The sequence below is a fragment of the Thunnus albacares genome, chromosome 13, assembly GCF_914725855.1.
Source record: "Thunnus albacares chromosome 13, fThuAlb1.1, whole genome shotgun sequence".
Classification (NCBI taxonomy): Eukaryota; Metazoa; Chordata; class Actinopteri; order Scombriformes; family Scombridae; genus Thunnus; species Thunnus albacares.
In genome coordinates this window covers 7288209-7314457 of record NC_058118.1, presented here as the reverse complement: position 1 = coordinate 7314457, position 26249 = coordinate 7288209, and the positions used below count along the sequence as shown (strand labels likewise).

Below are 26249 nucleotides of genomic sequence, written 5' to 3'. Positions count from 1 at the left end.
CAGCCTGTTGCATAACCAGCATGTCGTGATGAATTCATTTGAGCAATCTATTTAAAAAGCGTCCCTGGCAGAAGCATGAAATGTTTTGATCCGGCGGGGGAGCCAGCTCGAGTGTGTACCTGTTCCCTCTGCTGGTCCTGCTTTCAAAGAGGCTGAGTGGGTGTTATATGAGGGAGGGCACCTCAAAAGTCTATTTCACAGAGTCACACATTGGTTGAATTATGTAATGTGTGTTGTATAATAGCCAGGAGAGGGATGTGTACTGAATGTGTGTGTCCAGGCTCTGCGGAGGAGTTGTTTGGGTTGATTGCATCTCTGCCTACTTGTGTCTTCTCCCCTCCCTCCAGTATAAACTGACGCTGGCGGCTGAAGCAAGCGGGTCAGCTGTGTTTAGATAGAAGACACTGTGATCCAGCTTCACTAATCCTGCTAGTGGTTGCTTGGTATCGATCATTAGTGGTAAACACTAACTTATTTAGTTTCAAATCCGTCTTCTTTATCTGTGAATTGGATGGAGAAGAGGAAGAAAGATCGAGAATCAAAGCGAGTGAAGGAGAAGAAAAGAAGAGACTTGGAGACAGAGAGTAGTGTGGTACATCAGCCTTTAGCCTGAGGTGGTTTTCTGTGCCTGCACTGCTAACACTGTTACACAAAGACTTATAAGAACCCAATCATCAGGATGCTTGCTGGGAGCTGACACTGCTGAAATCTCCATTGATTGATTAATAGATTTTCCACTTCCATGTTGATAGCTTCTTCACCTGATAATGAGGTTTTGACCCTGCACTGATTTTTCGGGGGGATTTTTTTTACTCTATTGGTAAAAAAAGGGAGGGTTTGTGAGGGTTTGGAAGATGCTGTGAATTAGTTAACGGAATAGCTGACCCAGTTTTGCTGGAGAAGAAAATGTCAGAGCTTACAAAACAGATTTTTTGATAATCTTTGATGATTTTATGTCCTTCATTAAGGCATGTTCTCAGTAGTCGGCTCATCGTGGAGAAACTGCACTACCTCAGTCACATTTTGTGCTGATGATAATCTTGAATTGAGCTCATAGGACTTGTTGTAACTATCCCTTAAAATAATCAGCAGTCCTTTGATTTCTTGTAGGTAGGATTAATCACTTTATTGGGCTCATCAGGTGGGCATCCTTCATTCTCTGGTGTTTCGTTGATAAGCCCATGACACCTCCAGAGGGCAACATCTGGCTTCCCAGGTGTGCCCCCCTCCGCTTTTAACCCTTCCTATAGGTTGATGGTCACCTTGCAGCCCAGATCAGGGCCTTTCTCTTCAGCCAAAGCCAGTTGCTGCTACACTCGGCAGCCTCCGACAATGACCTGGTGGCTTGTCCCATCTCTTTCAGGATTCCAGTGGTTGATTTGGCCACCAAATCTCTGCAAACTCACGTCCACTGGGAGCACTCATGCTGTCCAGCCCTGCTACACAGCCTCAGCTGCTATGTGTGTGTGTTTCAAACTTTTCCATTCATACGCTTCACCCACTGCAGTTTTTGTTGGTTGCTTGGCAACTCCACAGTGACGACAAGACTCCAGTTTAAGTTTGGGGTCAGCATGAGCTGGCTCACCCACTACCTGTTTAACATGGAAAGCTCGCCATCTCTGCATCATGATCGGACATCCTAGAAAAAGAAAAGTGTCTACATTACGAACTTCCAAAAACTGAAGAAAACACCGAGTTGGTTTAAACACAGAAGTCCTGTGTGCTGTAAAACACTTTATCTGCCTCCCTCCTAACATTTAGATACTCAGAATTGTTTACCATCAGTGCTTTTTACCGTAAGCCTCAGTTGTGTAATACTTTCTCATCTCATCTTATGTCATTCATCCGCTCACCTCTTCGTCCCTGTTAGTCCCACCTCCCTCCTGCCTGTTCGTGTAATCTTCCAGGTGGCTGCATCCAGTCAGCCGTGACTTTATTCTCCAGAGTGAATTATTCAAGCAGGCCAGCAGCGTCGTCGTCCTGTGAGGCTGCACTCTCTTCATCACTGGAACTGGGTCACACTGTTCAGATGTAACCCAGCCTCGTCCCAGTCAACCAGAGGGCACAACACGAAGGCACGAAGCTTCAGCATAGTGGGTTCACATCCAGATCGCACTTAAGGCCAAGATAGTTTAATGCTACATGAGATTTGTATGAAGAATGTGTCACCCTCCCTTGAGACTTACTTTTTAGCTTCACTCTATTTACGCAGATAAACTGATACCAGCTAATGCATGACACCAACTGGAAATCTTGTGCACAGGAAATAACAGATCTAAACTGGACAGCAAAAGCCAGTAGGTGAAAGCTAAGTCCAGAAAAACCTGGAGGCAGCAATGATGGCTAAACCTGCCATGGAAAGATTTCTTATCACAATCTCTTCCCCTACTTGTGAAGAAAAAAAGATAGACCCAGACACTTTTTTGGTTTCTTAATGTTATGATGCTTTATGAGTTATGAATTCTAAACTTTCAGAAATTCCAAAAACTTATTTTATACCACTTCTCTGGGTTTCAAAAATGCAAATTTGCCTTGTGCAGCTTTAACTCTATTTTGAGACATGGGTGTTTATTTAAAGCAAACTCAAGTTTTATCTCAGCTCAGATTCTATCCTATAATATTTGCCAGGGATGGGCGGATCAGTTGTAATTAAAGAAAGTTCACTGTGTTGATGAGATGTAATTACCTCCACTGTTGTTTGCCTGAAAAGATTTCTGTTGTTTGGTGAACAAATAGACTTTGAGCCAAGGAACAACACATTTGAATTTTTGTGTTTCACATATAAAGCATCAGCTGCCTCATTGCTCTCTGTGGGTACACCGCAGAGTGACTTAAATAATAAGATTATGAAAATAGACATTAGAATAAATCAAGAGAGGAGCAATAAATATAAGTTAGCAATCACAACACATTAAGGGGAAGTACATGAATCACTGTAAGGAAAATATGTGAGGAACAGTGTGTATACAGAGTGTGACCTCATTGTTTGGATGCAGGTCTGTCATGCAGAACCTGCAGCATTGCTGCTTCAACATTTGCTCTTGCGTCACTCTGCTTCTCAGCCTCTTTTTGTACTTAGTTTCCTTTCCCTCATTTTATCTCTCACTGTCCTCACCTACATCCACATTTACTGATCAGACTCAAAAAATATTCTTCAGTGAAGGGAGCTTTTAAACATTTTCTGCTGATTTGTGGATAGGTTTAAATAGCAGGCTCTATGTCTCATATCTTCTCATATCCTGAATGCTTTGTTTTCCCTCTCTGTTTATAAGTGGGTACTCACACACTTCTCTTCTCTTCTCATCCAACCACACCCAATAACACAGACTCCAGCTACATGCTAATGAAACCTTCCCGTAGCTCCTTGTCTTTTTTTCCCTCCTCGCTCCCCTTCACCACTTTTGTTCCAAAGTGCTTAATAAGTGATGGAGCGGTTAATCGGAGGAAGATGCCCCCCAACGGCGCAGATGAAAGAGAAGAAGGAATAATCTGTGGAGCACCCTAAGGCTGTGATTTCCCACCCCGCCAAACCCCCTCCTGCCTCTGCACTCCCATCTTAGCACTCCCACAGTACCCTGAAGGACCCTCCCTTGAAAGCCCCCTTCGCATACACACACACGCACCTCCTTTTTTACTCTATTTCCCCTTCCTCTTGCTTAAGCTCCAGTGAAAGCAGCAGGAGAGATCAAAGAGGTGGAGCGGGTCATCTCGTAAACATACTTATAGAGACCGTTCTAATTAAATCTGATTGAATTATCCGCTCTCAACACTGCTTGCAGCTGTTGATGTCACCCAGCCCTGTCATTTCAGCCAATCTCAGGCCTCGAAGAGACACACATGATGAAAACACAGCACTTTGTCATTTTTGATGAGTAAGTCAAATAGGCCGGGGGGCGCTTCCCCCAATGATCACCTTTGTTCCACCGTTAGCAGCTTCACAGGGACTCACAGTAAGAACATTACAGAGCTGAGGCCATGTGAATCCTGCTCCTGCCACATGTGCCTGCAGATTGTAACACACAATAAACCATACGTGCTTTCAGCCAAACCTCCTTAAAACATATGATTTAAAACAAGCTGCCAAAACTTTAAAAATCTATACAGATACACACTGAAATGCTCTCTGGCTAGCTTTGTACATTTACAGCAAAATCCCCCATTTTTTTGTATTAAAGGAATAGTTTGACATTTTGTACCTATTCACTCATTTTTGCAGAGTTAGATGAGAATGTTGATTTTGTTCTCATGTTTATGCAATGACTATGCAGCTAGAGCTAGGAGATTATTAGCTTAGCATAAAGACTAGAGGCAAGAGGAAACAGCTAGCCTGACTCTGTCCAAAGCTCAAAAGTCCACCTACCAGCACCTATAAAGCTAGCTGTTTCCCACAGATCCTAGCCTTCATGCTAAGCTAAGATAATCAACTCCTGGTTTTAGTTTTATAGCTAATGCATATACATGAGAATGGTATCAATCTTCTCATGTATCTCTTTGCAAATAAGCATACTTCCCAAAATGTCAAAATATTCCTTTAACAATTGAATGTAGCAGCTGTGCATACATGTACTACAGGTCAGGCAGGACAGGACATGCAAATTCTACACCAAGTGGCCCCAGCTGGAAGCTGGATTTGAGCCCAGGACCTTCTTGCTGTGAGGAGAGCCACTCCACAGCTTTCTATTCAAAAATCTGGAGTCAAAAATTTGTAATTGCAGGATCATGCTAATGTCAAATATTCCAGCTTTAACTTGAGATGGGAATCATGAACAAGTTGCTTATGATATTAGGAAATTATCATTGTAAACCTCACACACAGGGGGAATACAGCAAAGGTCAACTACAAAACATTTACAGGCAGATGTTTTTTAGCCAGATGTACAACATTCCCAGGACATCTTCCATCCACTCATAGGTTACATGTCAAATACACTAAAACACCAGACTGACTGCATTACAGACTGTCAGGACCATCCCATGTTCATTAGCCAGGCATGAATTCAGAGCTGCTCCATATTCATGTCAGAGCGCTGTAGCTGTTAAATTGATCATTAATTTATCTCTGGCTCGTGAAGGTGTCTGTGATTGGCAGAGCAGTGCTGAAGCCTGCAGGAGTGGAGGCCGGAGAATCGCAGAATCAACAGAATCACAATGCTTGTCAGGGAGCGGCTGCAGTCCCAGATGGAGTCTGGAGTGTAAACCAGAACCTGGTTCAACGCTCCCTTCCCCCTCCTGTCTGGTCATATGCTGCGGCTTTACGAGGGGCTGTGCCACCCAGCCCATCTATAATTAAGGGCCAGGACTGGCCCTGATGTCAGAGCAAAGGCACTCAGGGCTGAACCATCTGCTTCCTCACCTTTTCACATTGTAATTTTACCTTCATCTTTGAAGTTAAAATAAACTACATTTTAAAATGAAATATCTTTAAATTGCCCTTTTAAAAAAATGGTGTCAAGTAAGTTGTTCGTTGGAGCTCTGGTGCACAGATTTCCAGCAGCAAAAGCAGTTTGTTAAAGAAAAATAGATAAATTATAAGAAGAATTGATTAGTCAGTATGATCCACAGTATCAAAGAGGAAAAAAGAAAAAGTATAATGGAGAGCAATTTTTAAAAAGTGTAGGAGCAGCAGGTGATCTCTGAAAGCACTCACACCATAGCAATGAGGGCTCAGCACCAAACCTGGAACCAAAAACACTTCACAGATCACCACTTTTACTAATTACTCTTTTTTTCTTTCATGTAGCCTTTCATTCCCACAAGAAAACTTAATCTTATCTCCCTGTTGAACTCCATCCTCTTCTTCCTCCTCCTCCTCCTCCTCCCCTGCTTGCATCTTTCCTCTTCTCATATCTCACAAGCTCAAGGCCCCACACAGCTCATCCTCTCTAATAGCATACAGTGAATTTATCTCTGCGGTACATTTTTATCTACGAGCGGCCCTTTTTAGGAAAATAAGGGGCCATTATTCCGCTCATCTTACGCACAGCAAAACCCATCCGACCAACATCAGAGTGCTGAAATAGTTTGGTTCCAACGAGATTCAGATAAATATTATCCTGGCACATCGCTATCCTGTCATTATTTTTGCATTTAAATGTCACGTACGGAGTAAATGTGGGTTTAAGGGAACCGTGGCGGTCTGTGTGCAGCCTGTGCGGAACTGCAGGGAGTGTTTTTAATGTGTGTGTAGTGGTGTGAATCCATAGTATTCTTGGTTGACACGTCTGCATGTACAGAATATTGGCATGTTTTTAGTGCCATAAATAAAGCATGAGCTAACACTAGGGAGAGGGGGGAACCTGGATATATGTATATGAATGTACAGTTTACGCTATGCTGGGGGAGATGATGTGTGTTCACTCCATGATGTTGCTGATGTGATGTGTTGTGAAGTGTTGGACTCTGGTTGACCCGGTCCTAGAGACGCCGGAAAGCTGCTGTTACTCTAAGGAGCAACACCACGCCAGAGTGTGTGACTGGCTGTTCATATATCGAACATCTTATCTGGTCAAAGAAAAACAATCAATCTCAGGAGTGTGAATATACAGAAGAAGTCATAGAAGAGTATGTATAAAGAAAGTGAAGACAGTAACATGAGACACCCCTGGAACGTGAGGAAAAGAGGGTTTTTTTATGTCTCCTTGTGACAGCAGAAAAATTTGATAGACATTGAAAAATCAGCTGTCTCATTTGTAAATTGAAGACTATGTTGCTGACTGTTGATCAGACTAAATAAGGAGTTTGATGACATCATGTTGGGCTTTTGACTTTTAACTGAACTTGTCATCACTGTGGACTAAACAATTAAGGATGCACTGATCCATAAACCTTCTTTAAGTTAAACAGATGGGGTATCAGTCCAGTTCACATTAAATATTGTTCATCACTGGCTTAAATGCAGTGTTTCTGCTGTCATTTTAGACTCTTTAGTGTTGTATCGGTACATACATACCCTGCGTTGGGGTTGGATCGGAGCATCCCTTTAAAGGAGATATAGTCTAATTCAGGACTGAAGTGAAAAGATCACATGAAGGCATTAGTTTTCACATGGCTTCCCTCTGGAGCTTCCAATATGGAAGTTTTCAATTTGGACTTTTCTTTTTTTTTTCCTGCTTATGTTACCATCTCTTTGATGGATGCTGTGGCAGCAGAACTCTCTTGCAACAAAAATATCTAAAACACATACATAACAGTGAACATATACACAGTCCAAATACACTTATCTATTTCTGCGTTCTCTTTCTCTCTCATCTTTCCCCAAAAATATCTCATGTCTCCCCTGTGGGTTTTTTTTTTCCTCCCATTTCCAAAACATGGTTTTCCCAGACATTCTTTCCAGGACGTGACGCATGGAGTGTGTATGTCTCATACTTACGAACCCTGGAAGTTAAAAATACTCTGCGGTGAGGGTTGGCTGAGGTCTCTAACCCTCTACGCCACCCCTCCTCCTCCTCCTCCTCCTCCTCCTCCTCCTATGCTGTCGGTCACAAAGTCAGACATATAGTCTGTCCTGCTCACCCTTCTTATCTGTTCACTATTTTATCTTCACTACAGAAAACACAGATTGTTTTACACCCTGTTATCACACTGTCTACTGCTGACACGTGCCAGAGACATGATGACTTTGTTTTGACTGCATGGACGTAAAAGTAACCTCTGAATACAATATTTTCACTTACACTCTGTCAGCTAGTAACTGCTGTAATAGAGAGAATATAGAATTGACAAATCACTAAATCATCATTGAGAATATCAATAATCATTAACCTTAGTGATCTTTTTGTATCATCAGAGAATACAGGAGGTGAAGAAAAATGTTTCCCCAGTTATTATTTATTCATTTTGCTTCAACCTGATTCTTTCCATTTGTATAGTTGGAGTAAACACATTTAATAGAGAGGAAGGAGAGCAGTTTCTGTCAGAGCACGTATTGTATTTATGTATCTTACTTGCCATCCTAGTAAACACAGCTGTGTCGCAGCATTTCAGAAGATCAAGGAAATAGTGTAACATGCACATACTGTCCTCTCTTCTTATCGGAAATCCCTTTATGAATCACTGTACAATCAGCAGGCATCAGTCTACCCACCGCAGACACCCACTGAATCACAGCTACTGCTCATCTCAGCAGACAGCCGGTCGTACTGGTAGCGAGGTTTCAAAAAATGCAGCCTGGTGTCTGTAACCTTTTCCCCAGCAGAATATATTTCTCCTCTAATTTGAACGGGATAGGACACGGTGGATGGAGATGGAGTTTGACAAGCGTACACACACACACACACACACATACACACACACTCCCCTGCCCCTATCGATCCATTATACAGAGGAGTACGCCTTTTAACAGCAGCCAGCTCAGGCTGTCCTGTTGAATAAAGATGGTGATTCGCTCCGCGTGTCCTCCGAGGATGTGTGTGTGTGTGTGTGTGTGCATGTGGACGAATGACTTTCCAATGTCAACAGGCAGGCTTAGTGAAAAGGGTTAAGCATTGTAGTGGAAAAAAAAACCCAGTGAGTGCCTTCATAGCAGGAGGGGAATGGTGGAAATCAGAGAACTGTAAGAGCATGGTGAGGAGAAAAGAGGAGGAGGAAGGAAAGTGTCACATTTTGAGAAGCTTTTAAAGCCTCTTGTAATGTTTTTGGCTGTTTTTATTTTTTTTGACATTTTATCTAAAAGTGAATCCTTCTGCTGCTCATATTTATCATTCATTACCTGCCCGCTTTAACGCAGCTCTTTCTCCTCATCACATTCCTCTCCACTCGCGTCATGAGTGTGGTGACCAGCTCTGGGAAAGGTTGACAAGGGGTCAAAGCGCGGAACAAAACACAGTACTCCCTCTTTCACTCTCCCTCTCTCTCTCCCTCTCTCTCTCCTCTCATTTCTCACTGACTGTTTATTGCGCCCTCCTCCCCTCCCTCCTTTCTCTGGAGGTGTGTCCATCAACATCTGGAGAAGCAGGGCCCGCTCAGTGACAACAGGAGCTCATTCACTCCCCCCTCCTCCCCATCTCCCTCCCTCCTCTCTCTCTTTTTCTCTCTCTCTTTCTCTCTGCCTCTGCCTCGCTCTAGCGCTCTGTATCTGTGTTTGCCGTTGTGGAAGTCAGATTGCACGAGCGAGGAGATGTTGGCAGCTGACTGTGGAATGAGCTCACAGCGAGAGGCACCAACGTGGAATTATTACCAGGCTTATCAAGGAGACCATGGCAGCATCTTGTTCTCTTGACTTTCATCTTTCTTTTCTTTATTGAAGTGAACATCTAGACTTTTTTTTTTTTTTTTCTTTTGCCGGTGAATTCTTCCTGTCAGGAACGTCTCTCCAGCATCTGGTCCAGTGATCAGTGAGAGAGGTTTAGTCCTCATTGTAAGCGGCGTTACTTCCTCCACCTGTGTTCGGTGGAAGGGGGATTCAGAGGCTTTGGGATGACGGAGATCTTGGTGTCGGATGTAAACTTGAACTCAGTGTGTGAGCGTCTGGAGCAGCACTGCTGCGTGGACCAGAATCAGCAAAACCTATCCAGCCAGCCACAGACCCCTGTGCTTAAAAGGCACACCAACACCGGGGCCAAGCTATGGGGCCGCGTCCGCAGCAAGCTGCTCAGACAAAAGGTCTCTGGCTGACATATGCACACACACACACACACACACACACACACACACACACAAAAAAAGCATGTCACGTGCATACACAAGCTGTGTTTCCTCTCTTTTATCTTCTTTCCCTCGCAATTGTTCTCTTCTTTTTATCACTGTGTCACTTCCATCTGTTTGCTCTGTGTCTTTTATGCTCACTGTGTCCTTCTCCATGTGCGTGCGCTCGCTCCCCGGGTGTCTTTCTTTCAGCGCAGAGTTGACTATTATCTGATGGGTCTATTGACTGCGGTAGAGGTAGTGATGTAGTGCTACAGCAAAAGGTGGCTAAACTATGATCTGCACTAAAAGCCAACCACTGTAAACACAAAAATATATATTTTTAGAAAAGCTTTTTTTCCTCTTTAAATGATCTTATCCTCAAATAACTCACATCGATTTGCTCATTGTACATATTTACCAAGCATTGTGTTGGCTTTAAAACATAGTTAATGTTCTCTATATCAAGGTGTGTGGTCAGGATTGATCCTCCACCACAAACAAGTGTGTCTTGATGTTAATGTTTTGATAAATAGGTAACAGATACCAGGAAGATGTATTCTCACCTGGATACTGAACTGTACAGTTTAATTACTAAGAGATAAAATCACTATTGCTTCGATGAGTGAGACCATCTAACATTAATAACATCTATTGTCTCATTCCTGACACTTTCTACATCCGTCAGTCTCTCTGTTACTCCTCATGTAAAGGTTCTGGTGATGAGCGCACAGCATTTCCAGCTACACTGTGTTGATGTTTCAGTATCAGATTAGCTCCCCCTGCTGTTCACTTACCGTCTGAGTATCATCATCCTCCGGCTGAGCTCATCTAATGCCCCTTTGACATTTCAAGCACACGTATTTTTTTTTTCTTCCACTAATTAACTATCACATTATCCCAAATAGACTCCAAAACATCTGTCTGGCACATGTGCATCTGATTTTTTTTTCTCATGAAATTAGCATTGCAAGGATAAAGTTTAATTAAACTTTGACATTTTTTCAGCATTCAGCCAATTATCAGTAATTTGTGCCACAGTGTTGTTTTGTTACTCACAGACTATTGACATTTCACTCTGTTTGTATGAATTTTTCAGCGTGATTCTGTTTTTGCACTTTATGAGAGGCAGTCCGTGGATGGTTAAGCTAAATAAAGATAATAAGCTAATAAAGATTAGAGAGATGTAATTTTAGCTTTTTCTTAAGAATTCACTTAAATTCCAGACCAAAATTAGATGGAAAACATAGCGATCACTGTATGTTCCATTATAAGACTGAGCTTCATTTATTATTTTCATGTGGTTAAAACATTAAGATTGGACTGAATGACCCTTCTGTCGAGGGATCTGTTACCTAAAGATGGGTGTGCACACACACACACACACACACACAGGTCTGGTATGGCATAGTTGAACTGCTGGCTCTGGATTTGTGAGTCGTGCGTGGGAGCAGGGGAAAAAGGGGCTACTTCTTTTCTTCCAGCTGCTTTTTTTATGTGTGAAAGATAGAGAAAGAAGCACGTGAGTCTGCTCTGATTCTCTGCATAGCTCTGCACACGCAGCTAAAACTATGACTAATGTGTGGAGGTATGAGCCCTAGATGTAATTTTTTTTTTTTTTTTCACTGAATATTTGCACACGTGTGCTCAGCAGTCCCCTTCATCTTCATCATGAGTGCATCTCCAGCATTTTGAGTTGCATAATAAACCAGTTCAGGACAAGCAGCAAAGGACAAAGAATCTAAGTTGAGAGGTGGCCCAACCTTTGCTTCAGTGCTTTCCATTATTCAACAGAGGCCTGAGGAAGGCTGACCACTGCTTATACTGAGCAGGATAAAACAGGGATTACATACTAAGCCCAGACTTTACTGCATTGACCCACAGGTCCCGTATTGACTCATTCCTCTCCTCCCTGCGTACACGTCAGCGTGTCTTAACATCAACAAACGTGATTAAGACGGTTTCTTTCTTTCTGTCTGTATTTCATTGCCGTCTAAATATGTCAGCTTTGCAGTCAGTTGCATGTGATCCTGCTCAGAAATCCCCGTTCACTCGACTGCTCTGTGAAGTCCCATTCATCCACTCATTCATTTTTGAAAGGGTCTTTTGAATGCCAGGTTTTATGAGTAAACTTGTGTTGCAGTATTTCTGTGCTCAGTTGCCTTTTGATCCTATCAGCTCTTCTACAATTCACCCTTTCTTCTCCCCTCTCGGCCTGCGTTTTCTGCCTTGAAATGGCGGTGAAGGCTGAGATGATAATGGCAATCACATACCATCATCACTTGAAACAGTGACAGGGTGCCGGAGGGTCTCTAGAAGTATCTGAAAATGTCAAAATCTGAAGTTTAAAAAGTAAAAAAAAATATGTTTGTTAAGGAAAGACAAGGTTAATCAGCGTACATACTTTTTTTAAAAATTATTTTTCTCTAATCTGCACATTAATTATTTTACAGCTTCAACCGGCCACCTTCAAGTATTGTAGTAAAAATATGAAATGGAACTTTGTAACATACCAAGTATGAGGAAGGTTGACTTCAAGTGTTATTTTCAAAGGATTGGATAAAAGGGGGGCAGGGAAAGCTGACTTTAGGCCATATCGCTTCTTCTGTTTGTGTGCATCTGTGGCATGCATGTTATTCACAGGGCGTCAACAGTATTGTGGATGTTAAAGAATGCGTGAGGGTACGGGAAGCACACCGGGGAATTGTCCTCACTCCTTCAGCCTAAAGCGGCTACCTAATTAAGATGCGGTGTGATGAGATAGGAGGAAGAGGAGGGAGGAAGGGGCTGGCTGGCTGGCTGGCTGGCTGGCTGGCTGGGAACACTAATTGGACTAGAACCAGACATAAGGTATTGCAAATGTCCCAGCAAAAGAACAAATGATGATTAAGCTGTTGCTCTGTTGTAGCTGGAGGTTTTTTTGGCCGTGTGTTTAACATCATGTTCTTTTGGCTGATGACCTGTTTGCTGGACAGGTTGGGTTTTATTTTCTTTTGTGGAGTGTCAGCCAGCTTAGCCCAGAGAACAATGGAGCTGTCGTGCCGGCTTAACTATGGAAGAGAATCAGATCCAACCATTATCATCCGCCCTCATCCCACCTCTCGCCCCTGCTGTATTTTAGCCCACACACGAAATTATGCTCTTCCATTTGAGTATGTTGATTAGCGCAGATGAGATATTAGGGTTTCATCCCTCATGCATGCCTAAAATGCCAGCCAGTCCCCTAATGGCCTTTTATATAGGCCACATAAATCTCTGTCTGTCCCCGCCGGAGGGCATAGCTCTTTATTGGCCCCAATCCATCCTCATGTGCAGGATCTGAGATTGGTTAATGAGCTCCAGGAGGGGAGTGGCAGGTCAGTAAAGCATTCTCAGGTTGATACCCAGAATAACCCCCTCCTCGGATGAGTCCAGTCCCATCGCTTCTAGCTGTGCAGCAGGCCATATGCAGGGTGGCTTTAATCTCACTAGGCTTGACAACGAGGCATTAATCATCTAATTAGACAATGGGAGTTAGGATATGTTGGTTTCTGCTATATTCATCACATGCTTTAACAGTGGTCTGGGCTTAGGTAATGTAATGACAGGGGGGTTTATAGGGAAAACCCAAAGATGATGACTCTGGGTTACCACATGAATTCAGGGAAACTGAAACATTTATATGAAAAAGTCACAGGACATTTAGTTTATCACTTGCTTGGCACATTTGTCTCAATAGTTGTTGGTTTTCAGCTGTTTTTATGAAAGTTTTCCTCTGACCTAAAACATAACATCACCAAGCAGGAAGATTTTTCATCCAACTTAAGTCATCAAAGTCACCAAAAAACATGATGAATGTTACAACAGAGCTTAAGCGAGACGCATCCGATCATCTTACTGGCACTCGCTCGAGCAGTGACACATCCTACTTCCTCGGTTACTTTGTCGACTCTGTTGGGTAAACATACATAGAGATGATCTAATGGCTTACAAATGGTACACGCCGTTAGTTGTGGCAAAGATGACAAATGAGCTGAATAGTCAGGTAATGACTTAGCCCAGAACGACACAATGTTCCCATGAGGCCATCGGCATCACCGTCAATCTGTCCAAGACAAACATGAGGGTTCATCAGAGGACAAAAATGTGGCTGAGATCCGAGTCTCTTGATAGCATATGTGAGTTTTGTCACTGCTGCACCAGATTAAATCTTTTTTTTTTTTTTTTTTTTTTTAGTGGTTAGTCTGTATGTCAGAGGATGGAAGGTGACATTAACAGATCTTTGTGTGTGAAGAGGGTTCATGAAATAGTTTTTTCTGCTTTTTTTTTTTACAGCAGAAAAGACTTAAGCATTAGTTTTTTAAATTGAGTGGGTTTTATTTGTGTCTGGGGTCAGAGTTCAGATAATCCATCTGGAGTCGATATCGTAGTTTAATTTGTTCTGACATCACTGGTTGTACTGACCTCCTCATTTTTTCATCCTTTTTATTACTGATAACCACTTCAATACATGAAGTACTTGTGTTTAATTCAAATTCAAAACATTAAAGGGATATTTCTCTCTCTCACTGCAGTGCAGGATAACTCGCGATTCCGTGCGCATCAACGCTCTTACTCACCCAGGCTGCAGGCAGGGCCGTGTTGCATAAGTGTAGTACGTGTCTGTGTGTTACTGTTTACAAGCCCTATAAGAGAGTCACACAATGCCCGCAGAGATGCAAGACTACTCTGCAAATCACAATCCTGTGCCAGCTGAAAACCTGCTCCCATTGGTTCAAACAAGGAAGTGAGGGGAGAAGACAACATGGCAACCGAGTCAAAGACCTCTCATGGCAGTGGTGACATCAGCAGCTGCTGAGTAAAGAGGCCCGCTATTACTGATGCATATGTAAACATTATGCTTATGTGGTTCATTTGTCTAAAAATAGTCATGTTGCTCGTACTCGAAGCAAATACACTGCAGCGTGAAGTGATAGGTCAGGGAGGGAGGGGGGGAAAAAAGACTCAATCGTTGCACAAACAGTTCCTGTAATCCCACTAAAACCAGAGAACCATGCAGTTTGAGCTACGTTCTAATTAAAGGAGTAATAAAAGGCTTTCTGCAGCTGAATGAATATTTAATCAGCCAGAGCACAGCGATGTGATGAAACACAAAGGACAAATTAAATAGAATTCATTAATTTAGCATATCTAAAGATCAAGTTGTGTTTTGAATGTTGTCACCAGCATGCATTAGCTCTCCAGCACAGCAACAATGGGCTAATTAAGTGTGTAGGGATTTTATTATTAAAGACTGTACAAATCATTGCAGTAACGGACTTTTTAGCATAATGTCTTGTTCCATATCAGAACGCCCTTAGTTAGAGCTGCATAAACTAGTGTGCAGAACAAACAAGAATCCAAACCCCACACTTAATTGCAACCCTAAGATGAATTCTGAGAAGCATTTGATATATGATATAAAAAATTAAATGAAGATGCAGGATTTTTACTTTTATTTTAAATGTATAGACTAGTAAATCTTCCCTAATTGTGACTGAAGAAATCCCCAGATAAATATTTTCAGTATTCATTTCTCAAAAAAAAGTTTTGCACATATTGCAGGTGTGTGTTTTGTGCTTGTGATGCTCGTCAGCAGTGAGAAATGCTTTCATGTATAGTATGCCGGTGGATCGATCACACCTCTGAAGGGCCCAGGGCCGAACATGCTCTTGTAAGATATGTATGGTCTTTTCAAGGCCGCTTGGCAATACATGTGCTGAGCTCTCACTCCTCTTTTTCTGACAAATGAAGAACCTGGATCTATTATTCTCCTGCTGTAGTGCTGCATGTGCAGGAAATGTTGTGTAGGAAATGTAAACAGCTGTGGAAGGAGGGGGGGGGAGGCAGACCTCTGACTATCCCGCTGTGTCGGTCTGTTGTTGCTGTCAGTCTCATACGGGCTGCAGCAGCACGGCTCACATGTCACTTCACACCAGCGAAGGAGGGCAGGGATTATCTGTGCAGAGCGGGGGAGAAAAGCTGTCAGCCAGTTCCCGTAGTGTAGTGGTTATCACGTTCGCCTAACACGCGAAAGGTCCTCGGTTCGAAACCGGGCGGGAACAGCCCTTTTTGTCTCTTTTGAGCCAAATAAATCAAGGAGCAAAAGTTGAATTTACAATAACTCTGTTGGTTTTGAGTGAACTGTGTTGCTCTTGGTGTATGCAGTGGTTTAATGGTTAATAAAAAGGCTAAATCAGTGACTGACTCACCAGTTTATTATTTGATCAGAATAAGCAAAGCATTGCGCCTTTTTAAACAGATTTTGCAATGTCTTATGTTTCTTTTTTTCCACATTTTTACTCATTGTCAAATCTAATCTTTTAGTAATCAAATTGTCTGAAAAGCATTCAAAGGGACTGACAACCTAAACCAATTTTCACTCAAAAGGCTCTGTCACCTCAAATCTCCTTATGAATCCTCATAAAGGCAAATTAAAAATGTCAGGAAATGAAGTTTACCCTCTCTACCAAGTCTCTCATCGTTGCAAATAATGAAGGAGGGAACTGACAGCTTGTTCTCCTGCACTGTCTATACAAAAGAAAGACCATGTGGTGGCAAAACACCCTGATTTATCTTATCTGCTTTGTTCTGTCCCCGTAGATCAGTCGGGGCAGAGTACGGGCTGTGTGTACTTCCTGGTTCACGGCTGTCTGCTGCGTCTTTGAAGTTTAGACTCCTGGTCGTGATATTTCTGCCTGTCTTCTGGTTGACTGACAGAAACTCCAACCAGGAGCGGGAAAGACGTACTGAAATCAACCATCGATCTTCTGTTGAGCCCACAAGAGGGCCATATCACATGGCAGCCACATGCCTCCTGACATATTTCAAATGCTCAAACACACAGAAAAGTGATGAGAGGAAGATGTGTGTGTGTGTGTGAGCATACAGGGGTCAGGTTTAGTAGACCATATACACAGAGAAAAGTAAATGGGCAGCAGCGTAACCAGCTGATCCCCAAACCTGGTGCACACTCAGAGACCTACATTATGAGCTACTTACTGTACAGAATGAGCAACATGCTGACACACACACACACACACACACACACACACACTTATTGTATTCTATGTAAGGAAAAGGCTTCAAATGTGTACCGCCTACCAACTGGAATGCGTACAAATCAGTGTACGCAATGGTCCACTACATTTGAAGTATCTGTGTTTTTTTGCTTCAGGCTGCAGTCTGCTCTGGCTTCTCCTCAATCATATATTCTCAGTAGCTTTCATGGCCGTACAAAGAGAGCTTTGACACCAGACTGATGCGATCCTAATCGGAACCATATAAGCCTGAGGATGTCTTTTAAAAAAAAAAAAAAAAAAAGAAAGAAAACACGAGACACGTTCTGACTTTTATCTTTTCCTTGACATGTGCATCAATGTGCACACATACTGTAGATGCTCATGTGCTTATAATCTCCTTCATGCAGGAAGCTGCTCATTGTACTTTTCAGCTTTTTGGACTGAGATGAAAGGCGACTGCTCTTCTGAGAGTCCTTAAAAGGTCTGATGAGGTCTTAATATATAGAAAATCAGCTAAAAGTGAGGCTTTAAAATGTATCCTTTGCACTGTCTTGTCTATTTTTAATCTTATTTGCTATAAACATTATTATATCTTTGGTATAATAGCCTATGATAGTTACACTGTCAGATTTAGACAAGTATAACACGCTTTATTTCTTTATTTTGGCTTTTAATAGGTCTTGAATTGAAATCTAGGCCTGCTCTGTTACCTGCTGCCCTCTTCCTGCTGCTTCCCCAGCTGAGCTGTCACTTAGCATAAAACCTTAAATCCTCCCGCCGCTTTGTTTAAACCAGCCAACTGGACACATCCCTCCATAAGTCACTATTCATTTCCAACAAAGCTGTTTCCTATCACGCAACCCTTCTCCTGACATTTTGCTCTTTATTCTGAACGTAATATTTAGCATGAACTAAATCAGTTTTCTTCGTGCAGCCTCCTTAGCCAAGCTGTTTGCAGTCATCCCTTTAAACCAACTCATTTCCCAGGAAAGGAAAGGGGGGAAATGGGCCAAGTTCCTCTCTAAGTATTTTTTAATAAAAGGAGTCCAGTTGAGGATACGGTTTCGAGAGGGGTCACTGAGTGTAACTGCTGCCTGTAAAGGATCCTCTTTGTTTTTACAACCCTTATCCAACCCTATGCATTCATTTTTAATCAGGTTTTTTTTTTTTTAGAAATTAGCAGAGGGCAACAGGGAAGAAATCAGCAGGAGGAACAGTTTTTGTTTTTTCAGTGAGTCTACTTCGAGGGGGTTACGTGAGGCGTCAGCAGTGAGTCCTGGATCCTTGCCCGGTTCTCTTCTTGGAAGTAGCTGTGTAAAGACCCGATTGCAGTGATTACCTGTCCGTCGTCTCAAACCCACACCCTGCTAGGAAAACAGGCTTTAACGATTATAGGAATGCGTGAAACCGATGCCAAATGGCCTTTTTATGAGGTGATGAAACACACTCACTGAGAACTTTTAATGGTTTCAGCCTAATGCCGACAATAAGAGAAGCGTGCTGCCCTTGTGCTCACCCAACATTCATTATTATAAATTGAGCTTGTCACTATGCCGGATAGTAATAACATAACTGAAGTGCAGACACTGAAACAGCCTATAAAAAAGACATTAGCTGTTGTGGCCTCACTTAGCGGGACTCCAGGAGACTTAAAACAAGTTTCCATCTATCATGTCTTAGAGGGCATCAAGGGACGTCTGATGAAGACTTTGAGAATGTGTGTGGTAAAGTAGGCCAAGCGTCTGAGGAAATCTGGAGTCCTTGTCGGACCCCCGAGAGACTGCCAAGGGCATATGTGGGAAACATAAGTGGTATCATTCTTTCCCAAAGTAGACTTGGTGACTGTAAAGCACGAAAACCCAACAACAGCAGCTAGACTTTGATCTGGTTCAGAGGTTAGACATGTGGAGAAGTTCAAAGCTAAACTTCTGTCGCTTTCCTCTCACCTTTAAACTTTGTCAATAGCAGCTTTGCTTTTCTTGTCTGAACATTTACATGGCTACAGACAATCTCTCGGTCAGGTCTTTCTCAATACATGTATGCAGAGAGGGGGAGGGGATGCCGTCAGCCAGTTCCCGTAGTGTAGTGGTTATCACGTTCGCCTAACACGCGAAAGGTCCTCGGTTCGAAACCGGGCGGGAACAGCCCTTTTTCTTTCCTCCGCCGCGATGGTGTATTTGTTTTTAAGTAAAAGAAATAGAGCAGAAAACGTGGAAGTTAAAGTGCAAAAAGCTCTGAATGTAGTCACACTACTGCTCCTCCTTCCTCACAAGCGGGTCGAATCACATTTCACTTCACCAGTTGTCGGCCTCTTGGGAGTTCAGCACTGCTCAGAAAAAGACATTCTGAAGCAAGTTAGAGTTTCCCATTATCATGATTTTAGTGTATATAAGTGTAGACAAGCATGTCTGGGAGCACACACCGAGATGGTAAAAGCTGACTTCCTTTTTTTTGTTGTAAAAATATTCTCCACGATTGATGTGGTGTCATATCACATAATCAAAACCCTTAACTTCCTCTTTGTGAGTGTACAGGTAGTGACTCTCTCTTCTATTGTTTTCCCATAACAATATCTTACAAAAATGGGACTTTTCTGTGCTGACACTCATCATCAGATGATTTGATGTAGCAACGTCGTCCTCTGGGAAACTCTGTGAATGAATTAAGTAACGTAACCTTATTTGGTCAAACATCTTATCATCCAATGTATCTCTGTCTCTGTTGTGTCTTTCAGCTGGATCCTCAGACGGTGCAGTCCAAGAACTGGCACATGGACGTCATAGAGATGAACGGGGTAAAGACACAAGCAATTTGAAATCAACTTTAGATTATGACATACACTCTGTGGTGACATATGTTATGTTTGGAAGGAGCGATGTAAAGTTGGCCAGCTTTTCTGTTTGGACAATGTTTTTATTCAGCAGTCTTAACAACACTGTATCCTCTTACATCCCTGCAGGAGAGTCAAAGCTAGATTTAGGTTTAGATTGTTATATTTAGTTGATTAAGTGTTATGTCCTCAAAAGTACAGACATTTTATGTACACAGATTTTTAAAAAGAACTTGATAATGTGAAGAGATCTGTTAATAGCTTTGAGATTCAAACTATATTCAGAATTGACATCTGTTTGGCTCTAATTTTTAAAAAAAAACAAATGTTAAAATGTCTGTCATCAGATCAAAGTGGAATTCTCCATGAAGTTTACAAGTCGGGATCTAAGCTTGAAGAGGACGCCGTCCAAAAAACAGAGCGGGGTGTTTGGAGTCAAAATCAACGTGGTGACAAAGTAAGTATGTTCCAAATATGGGGCTGTTACCTTTTTAAAGCTGAATTGTTTACATGTCAACAGTAGAAAATCTGTATAACTTCACTCACATCATCAGAGAATTAACACGACTGTTAAACGTCCACAGGCGCGAGCGCTCCAAGGTGCCTTACATCGTCCGCCAGTGCATTGAGGAAGTGGAGAAGAGGGGGATCGACGAGGTGGGAATCTACAGGATCTCAGGGGTTGCCACGGACATCCAGGCCCTCAAATTAGCATTCGACACCAGTAAGACTCCACTCACTGTCTCTCTGTGTTATCTTTCCCTCCCATCATCTTGTCTGGAGATCAAATTTAACAGGTTTTTTTTTTGTCAGTACTATGTAGTACCAGTAGATTACAGTAAATAAAGTAATTTCCCTCTAAGATGATAGTTTGAATAATCGATCCTTTCCTCAAAAGTCTTAAATAGATTTTCATATCTTGAAGGTCTTAAATTTTGAGTTGATGCGTAGTTGCGTGATATTTCCCCCACAGGATTCACTAATTTAAATATGATCAGTCATCAAGCATTTAGCTACTTTGTCCTCAATAATATCCTGTAAATGTAATGTGTGCACAGAGGCTGTATGTGTATGTTTTGGAAAAAGACTTTCTGATGTCATAGTAACCGAGGCCTTTGCTCACAGTTGTTTAGCGAAGAGATTTGTGAGAATTGGCAGTCAGGGAGGCCAGGGGACAGAGATGAGGAGCAGCAGCTGTCAAGTGTTCAAGTGTTATAATACATTTTTATAATGATAATACATTTTATTTATAGAGCACTTTTCAGGGTACTTGAAGACACTTTACACGAGTTAAAATGATCATAGAAAAATGTTGCATAAGAGCCTCTTAGTGTCAGTCACAACTGCTTTTACATCACTAAGAGCGGACTGAGCAGAGGCTGCTATCACCTTTCATTCTCTTGTCTGCATCTGTCTCTGTCTGGACGTGGGGTTATTTAGAGATTATATCATTCCTGGAGACGAGGGAGAGGAGAGAGCAGCTGAGTTATTGTGAGCCTGTAATAATGTGTTCTGTTTATAATGTGTGTGTCTGGCCTGTAGATACCAAAGATATCCTGGTGATGCTGAGCGACATGGACATCAACGCCATCGCAGGAACGCTCAAGCTGTACTTCAGGGAGCTGCCGGAGCCTCTGCTCACCGACCGCCTCTACCCGGCCTTCATGGAGGGCATAGGTATGACCTTTTACCCCACTCCCAAACTTCCACATTAGCCCAGGAAGTGTTTGTCATCAGTGAGCCATTATAGAGGTTTACAAGAGAGTTAAAGTTGCCCAGCTGGATCAGATGAGGGCTGAAGTTTAAACGCTGTCTTTCCATAATTGGATCTGACATCTTTGTCCTCTCCTCCGCAGCTCTCTCAGACCCGGCTGCCAAGGAGAACTGCATGATGCACCTCCTGCGCTCCCTGCCTGACCCCAACCTCATGACCTTCCTCACTCTGCTGGAGCACCTCAAACGGTACACATACACTCACACACTAGCCATGGAAAAATCAGCTCAAAAGCTTCCCAGTACAACCACAGTCATCTGCTGTACACATTGTCCACCATGCAGTTTCTGTCGACATTTGTAACGACCATCACTGTCACTTTTAACCCCGTCCTACCTGTCGGCGTGTGTTCCTGCAGGGTGGCTGAGAAGGAGCCCATCAACAAGATGTCCCTCCATAACCTGGCCACTGTGTTTGGCCCCACTCTTCTCAGGCCCTCAGAGTCAGAGAGCACGAAGGGACAGCACATCACCTCCGCCTCTGACATCTGGTCACACGACGTCATGGCACAGGTACCTACACACACTTCACGGTCGCGTATGTATGTGAATATACTGTCGTTGATAGAGGGAAACTGAGCGCATGCAGTGAGTGACAGACTGGTGCGTACATGCATATTTCCTCGGTCTGCGCACATGTTTTTCCAGATGAATTTTACTCCCACGACGCTAAGTGACCCGTGTCACTGCGGTCTATTCCCCCAGCTGTATTTAGGCTCCAGGACATCCATTCATCCCTACTGAGAGATGAGTTTCCTGTGCACAAATGTCTTTTCTTGGCAGAAAAAAGAACAACATCCAGAGTAAATCATCATAACTGGGGCAGCGTGCACATGTAGCAGGCCCCGTCTGTCTAACAGTGAAGCTGAGTGTTTGTATTGGGGCATATTTAAATTCTAAATGTTTATTGCATAAGTATACACAACGTCAAACACCCTTGAAAGATACTTCCGCCTGCATATCCTGAATATACAATAATCTCATACTGAGACATGAGACCTCTTTCTAATAAAAGAACCCATCTAGCAAAACTGAAGAGAGGGTAGCAGTCGTTCCTACATGCTTTTAAGCTCACTGACTCACAAAATACACTTTTTCTGAGTAGTAAAATACATATTTTAAATTCAGTTACAAGCTAGAAACTCATTTATCTGGTGAGCCTCTTGCAGCATTAAACAAACAGTAAATCAAAAACTCAATTTTCCAGACATGTGCTCGTCTGATGAAACTGATTAAAAGGGAGATTAAGGGAAATTTATGGAGTGGACTGAAGGGGAAACATTAGACTGATTCACCTGTTTTCATAAAGTAGATTGTCTAGACTTTACAAAATTTCAAAATGTTTGCAGACTGCCAGAACCTTTCCTACATATTAAATCGGTTAATCATGGAAAACTTATTTAAACTGTATTAGTCACATTGAGGTAGGAGCAGACAGACAACCAGGATAATGTGGGTTCATTTCAGATGTGGATAAGATGACTGTAAAGTTTCATCTCTTTCTGTCTCCTCTTAGGTCCAGGTGCTGCTCTACTACCTGCAGCATCCTCCCATCTCCTTTGCCGAACTGAAGCGCAACACGCTCTACTTCTCCACTGACGTCTAATCCCCACCCACCTCCCTCAGGGCGACTTCTGGAGACGAGAGAGAGTGAGAGACTCCATACGAACCTTTCGGTCCCCGCCGCTCGGTCCTCCCGCCTCGCCTCTACTCCCAGCGGGCGGCTCGTCTCGACTGTACAGCCCCCACTCCCCCACCCACATCCTTCCCGTCTACTCCAAAACAGCCCTTAATCAACCTTCTTCTCCCCCCCCCCCTGTCCTGAAAAGAGATGAAGCCGAGTACGTAGGGAGGTGGTGAAGGAGATTTCCTGGTTGTCTAGTAGTCACGTGTCATGTCATGTTTGTAATGTGAGGAGAGCAGAGCCCCCACCCCCCCCTCCCCTCCCCTCCCCGCCTCCCACCGACATGATGACAAGGCATTCTCGGACCGCAGTGGGAAAGGTCAGGTGGCGGTGGTAGTGAGGGGGTTCTGGAGGCCACGGTCCTTCAACACAGGATCATACACAGGGATGTGTGTGTTGGCGTCATCTAGGGAGCCTTTTCCAGACACTGGTTTCATGATCTCAGAAAACCGGTCGACTCGCAACCTCCAGCGTGACACTTTTTTTTTTTTTTTCCTGATCAGAGGCATTCCAGAAAAAAATGGCATTTACGTGTTTTATAACTATGTTCAACAGCTGTTTCATTTCCTTTTTCTTGTCTTTCTGGCTTTGTGCATGTGGTGGAGGAGGCCGGGTGTGTGAGAGACAACGTGGATGTACATACGTGAGTGAGTGAGTGAGTGCGTGTGTTTGTGTTTAAGGGACTATGAGAACTTGTGAGGTTTAGAAGTGGGTGGGAAGCCGTCCTAATAAATGACTGGCGACGCGTCTCTCTATGCTGACAAACGAGAGAACTGCCCTCCCCAGTGAGTCTTGGCCAAATTAGCCCTATTTATTTTAAATATATATAATATGTGTGCCTGTACAGTTCTGTGCAACTAGAGAAATGCTCTAAGGAGTGTGTTTTTTGAAGTTTATTCAGGTAGTGATGTTATTTTTAGTCTGATTTTCTCATTCACCATGTCCATGGTTGGTAAGCTGTACTGAAAAGATCATCAGAAAGTCTGCCAATGAATTTCAGATCACTTTGTAGAGGAGAAGGGGCACTCTGTGACATGAGGGTTGTTGGGGAAAAAAAACACAATGAATGGAACATTTAGCTTTTTTTTTCTTGTTGTTGCATTGCAAGCCTGTTCCAAGTGTCTTACTGCACCGGTATAATCTATAGGATGATTTGTGTAGTTGCCCTCATTGCATGTTCAGCTTGTCAATCAAACCAGGCCGGGTAACACAAAGGTAGGTGGTCTCTGCTACTGTAGGCCCTCGCTAAGACCAACAACAGCCCATCTCTGCTCTGTACAAAGCCAACCTTTCTGCTATCAAGCCTGCGACATATCTTAAATACTGTAAGCACTGCTAGATCAGTACTATTTGATATTTTTAATATAAGATTAAAATAAAATAAAAAATGTTGTATTTTACTTCATTTGAGAAGAATTTCAATATACTGTAATATTGAGGCTAAATGTCAATGTGAACTTTTTCCCCCTTTTTTTTAGTAAAATAAAAGTTACCAAAACACTCTGACTTTGTGTCCGTCTGTGATTTAAGATCTTTAATATAAATAAAACTGTCCTCTGAATGTAAAACTGCACTGTATGGTCATGTGTATTTATAGTGGATTGTTTTCAGCCAACTTGCACATATATATCAGAATAATGACTTCTCTCTGTATTTATTCCATGTAATATACTTAAATAATTCACCACATGATCAGAAATGTTGGTAGTGTAGTTCTTCCTGAAAGATTGAACCACATTTGGATCTGTAATTTCAGATCTTTGCATATTGCACCACCTGGTGGTCAATTTTACAAACTGTTGAAAGTGACCTCCAGTGAAAGATTTAACTCACATGACTGATTAGATTTGCTGTTAATCTTCAAATATGTTGATATATTTAGATCTGCTGAAGACTGCTTCATCATATGTGCACATTTGTACCGTATGAGTTGAAGGAGAGTAATTATATGCACATCATGTAGGTGTAAGGCTAATAGAAAGCAGTGTCAATGAAAATAGGTAACGCCTGCACATTTACTCCAAGCCACAAAATTTAATCTGAACACTTCGATCCTACTCTGATCTTGTTTAGGTCAGAATGTGGACATCCAACCTGCCCAGGGTGATAATCATCTAATCATTTAATAAAGTACATAGAAAAGAGCAGGAATACCAAGGCCATACTTCAAAATCAATAGATCAAAAATATCACAAATATCAAAAGATACATCTTATATATAAACATTTCATCACATTCATCATCACATATATCACAATATCACATATGTTCAGAAAGACATAGTAAGCTAGAAAAAAGGAACCTCAAATTCTTGTACAGAAAGGGGATCTTTCTGTACAAATATTTGTACAGAAATGTATATTTTATGTAATATGAACTAGATCAAATGACATTTAAAATTGACAAAGTGGCACCTCTTAGATTTACAAATTTTAACAATATCAAATATGTATGTCAGAAACTAGAAATGTAAACATATAAAGCCATCAAGAAGCCACCAACATTTTTTATACTTCAGAGAAAATGTTTAATCTCATATTCTTGATTCAGACCTCTGGGTGTAAGAGTCTGAAGAACATTTTCACCTTATATCATCCACAAAAACTCCTTTCAGTCCTGCAAACGTGAGCAACAACACTGAGGCTCAGTGTACCGATGAGGTCCAAACTTTGGATCTAATTTGCCCTGCAGCATGACTGAGGGTCTTCATGTAAATCTCGTGATAAGATTGTAACGGATCAGTTACAAGAAGCCCTGCAGCCAATGATGTTCTTCATGTCTTAGATGTGTGTGAAATCTACATGGATGGACGATAACATGGACATGGATGCCTCTGGTCTGTTACAATTAAAAATACATTTTACAGGACGTCCACAGACGTATCAGTTAAAATCATCTGTACTGTATATCCTTATTGAACTCATTTAAGATTTTTATGAATAATATCCCAAATAGCATATATTATAGGATATATAGTATCAATTGATATTGTCAACATAACTGTAAGGGAAATATATAGTAAACTTTTCTCTAATATGCAACAATATATTGAAGTATATATAATCTTGGATACAATTAATGATGGGTAGTCTTAATCACAACAAGTTGTACATGAAACTGTGATGATTGATGTGATTCAGCTCTGACGTGTCCCCTCTGGCTGATTCAGTGCTGGAGGGAGGGCACTGTGGGTAGACATGATTGTAGTCTTTACTTTAAGAGTCACTGCAGTCAGCGCTGAAGAATCACACTTAAACTTTGCTGGAAATTACTTTGGTTTCTTATTGCAAATCCACCT

At 42.2% G+C, this 26249-nt stretch overlaps 1 protein-coding gene and 2 non-coding genes across 7 annotated transcripts in view; all 3 read left to right on the top strand.

Moving 5' to 3' along the window:
- abr (ABR activator of RhoGEF and GTPase) overlaps positions 1–24457 on the top strand; it is a 131476-nt gene extending 107019 nt beyond the window's left edge. For 4 of the 5 annotated variants that reach the window (XM_044370667.1, XM_044370668.1, XM_044370669.1 and 1 more), the window contains 7 exons: positions 19399–19458; positions 19842–19951; positions 20079–20218; positions 21037–21171; positions 21351–21456; positions 21627–21780; positions 22784–24457. In XM_044370667.1, coding sequence (XP_044226602.1) covers positions 19399–19458; positions 19842–19951; positions 20079–20218; positions 21037–21171; positions 21351–21456; positions 21627–21780; positions 22784–22873 — 795 coding nt within the window. In that variant the 3' untranslated portion in view covers positions 22874–24457. Of the gene's footprint in view, positions 1–9063; positions 9604–19398; positions 19459–19841; positions 19952–20078; positions 20219–21036; positions 21172–21350; positions 21457–21626; positions 21781–22783 lie in introns of those variants that run through there. The other variant, XM_044370671.1, reaches the window with a different exon arrangement.
- Positions 15635–15707, top strand: trnav-aac. Its single transcript has one exon. It is a non-coding gene; the product is annotated as a tRNA-Val (tRNA).
- Positions 18736–18808, top strand: trnav-aac. The gene has a single exon. It is a non-coding gene; the product is annotated as a tRNA-Val (tRNA).
- Positions 24458–26249: the final 1792 nt, after the last annotated feature.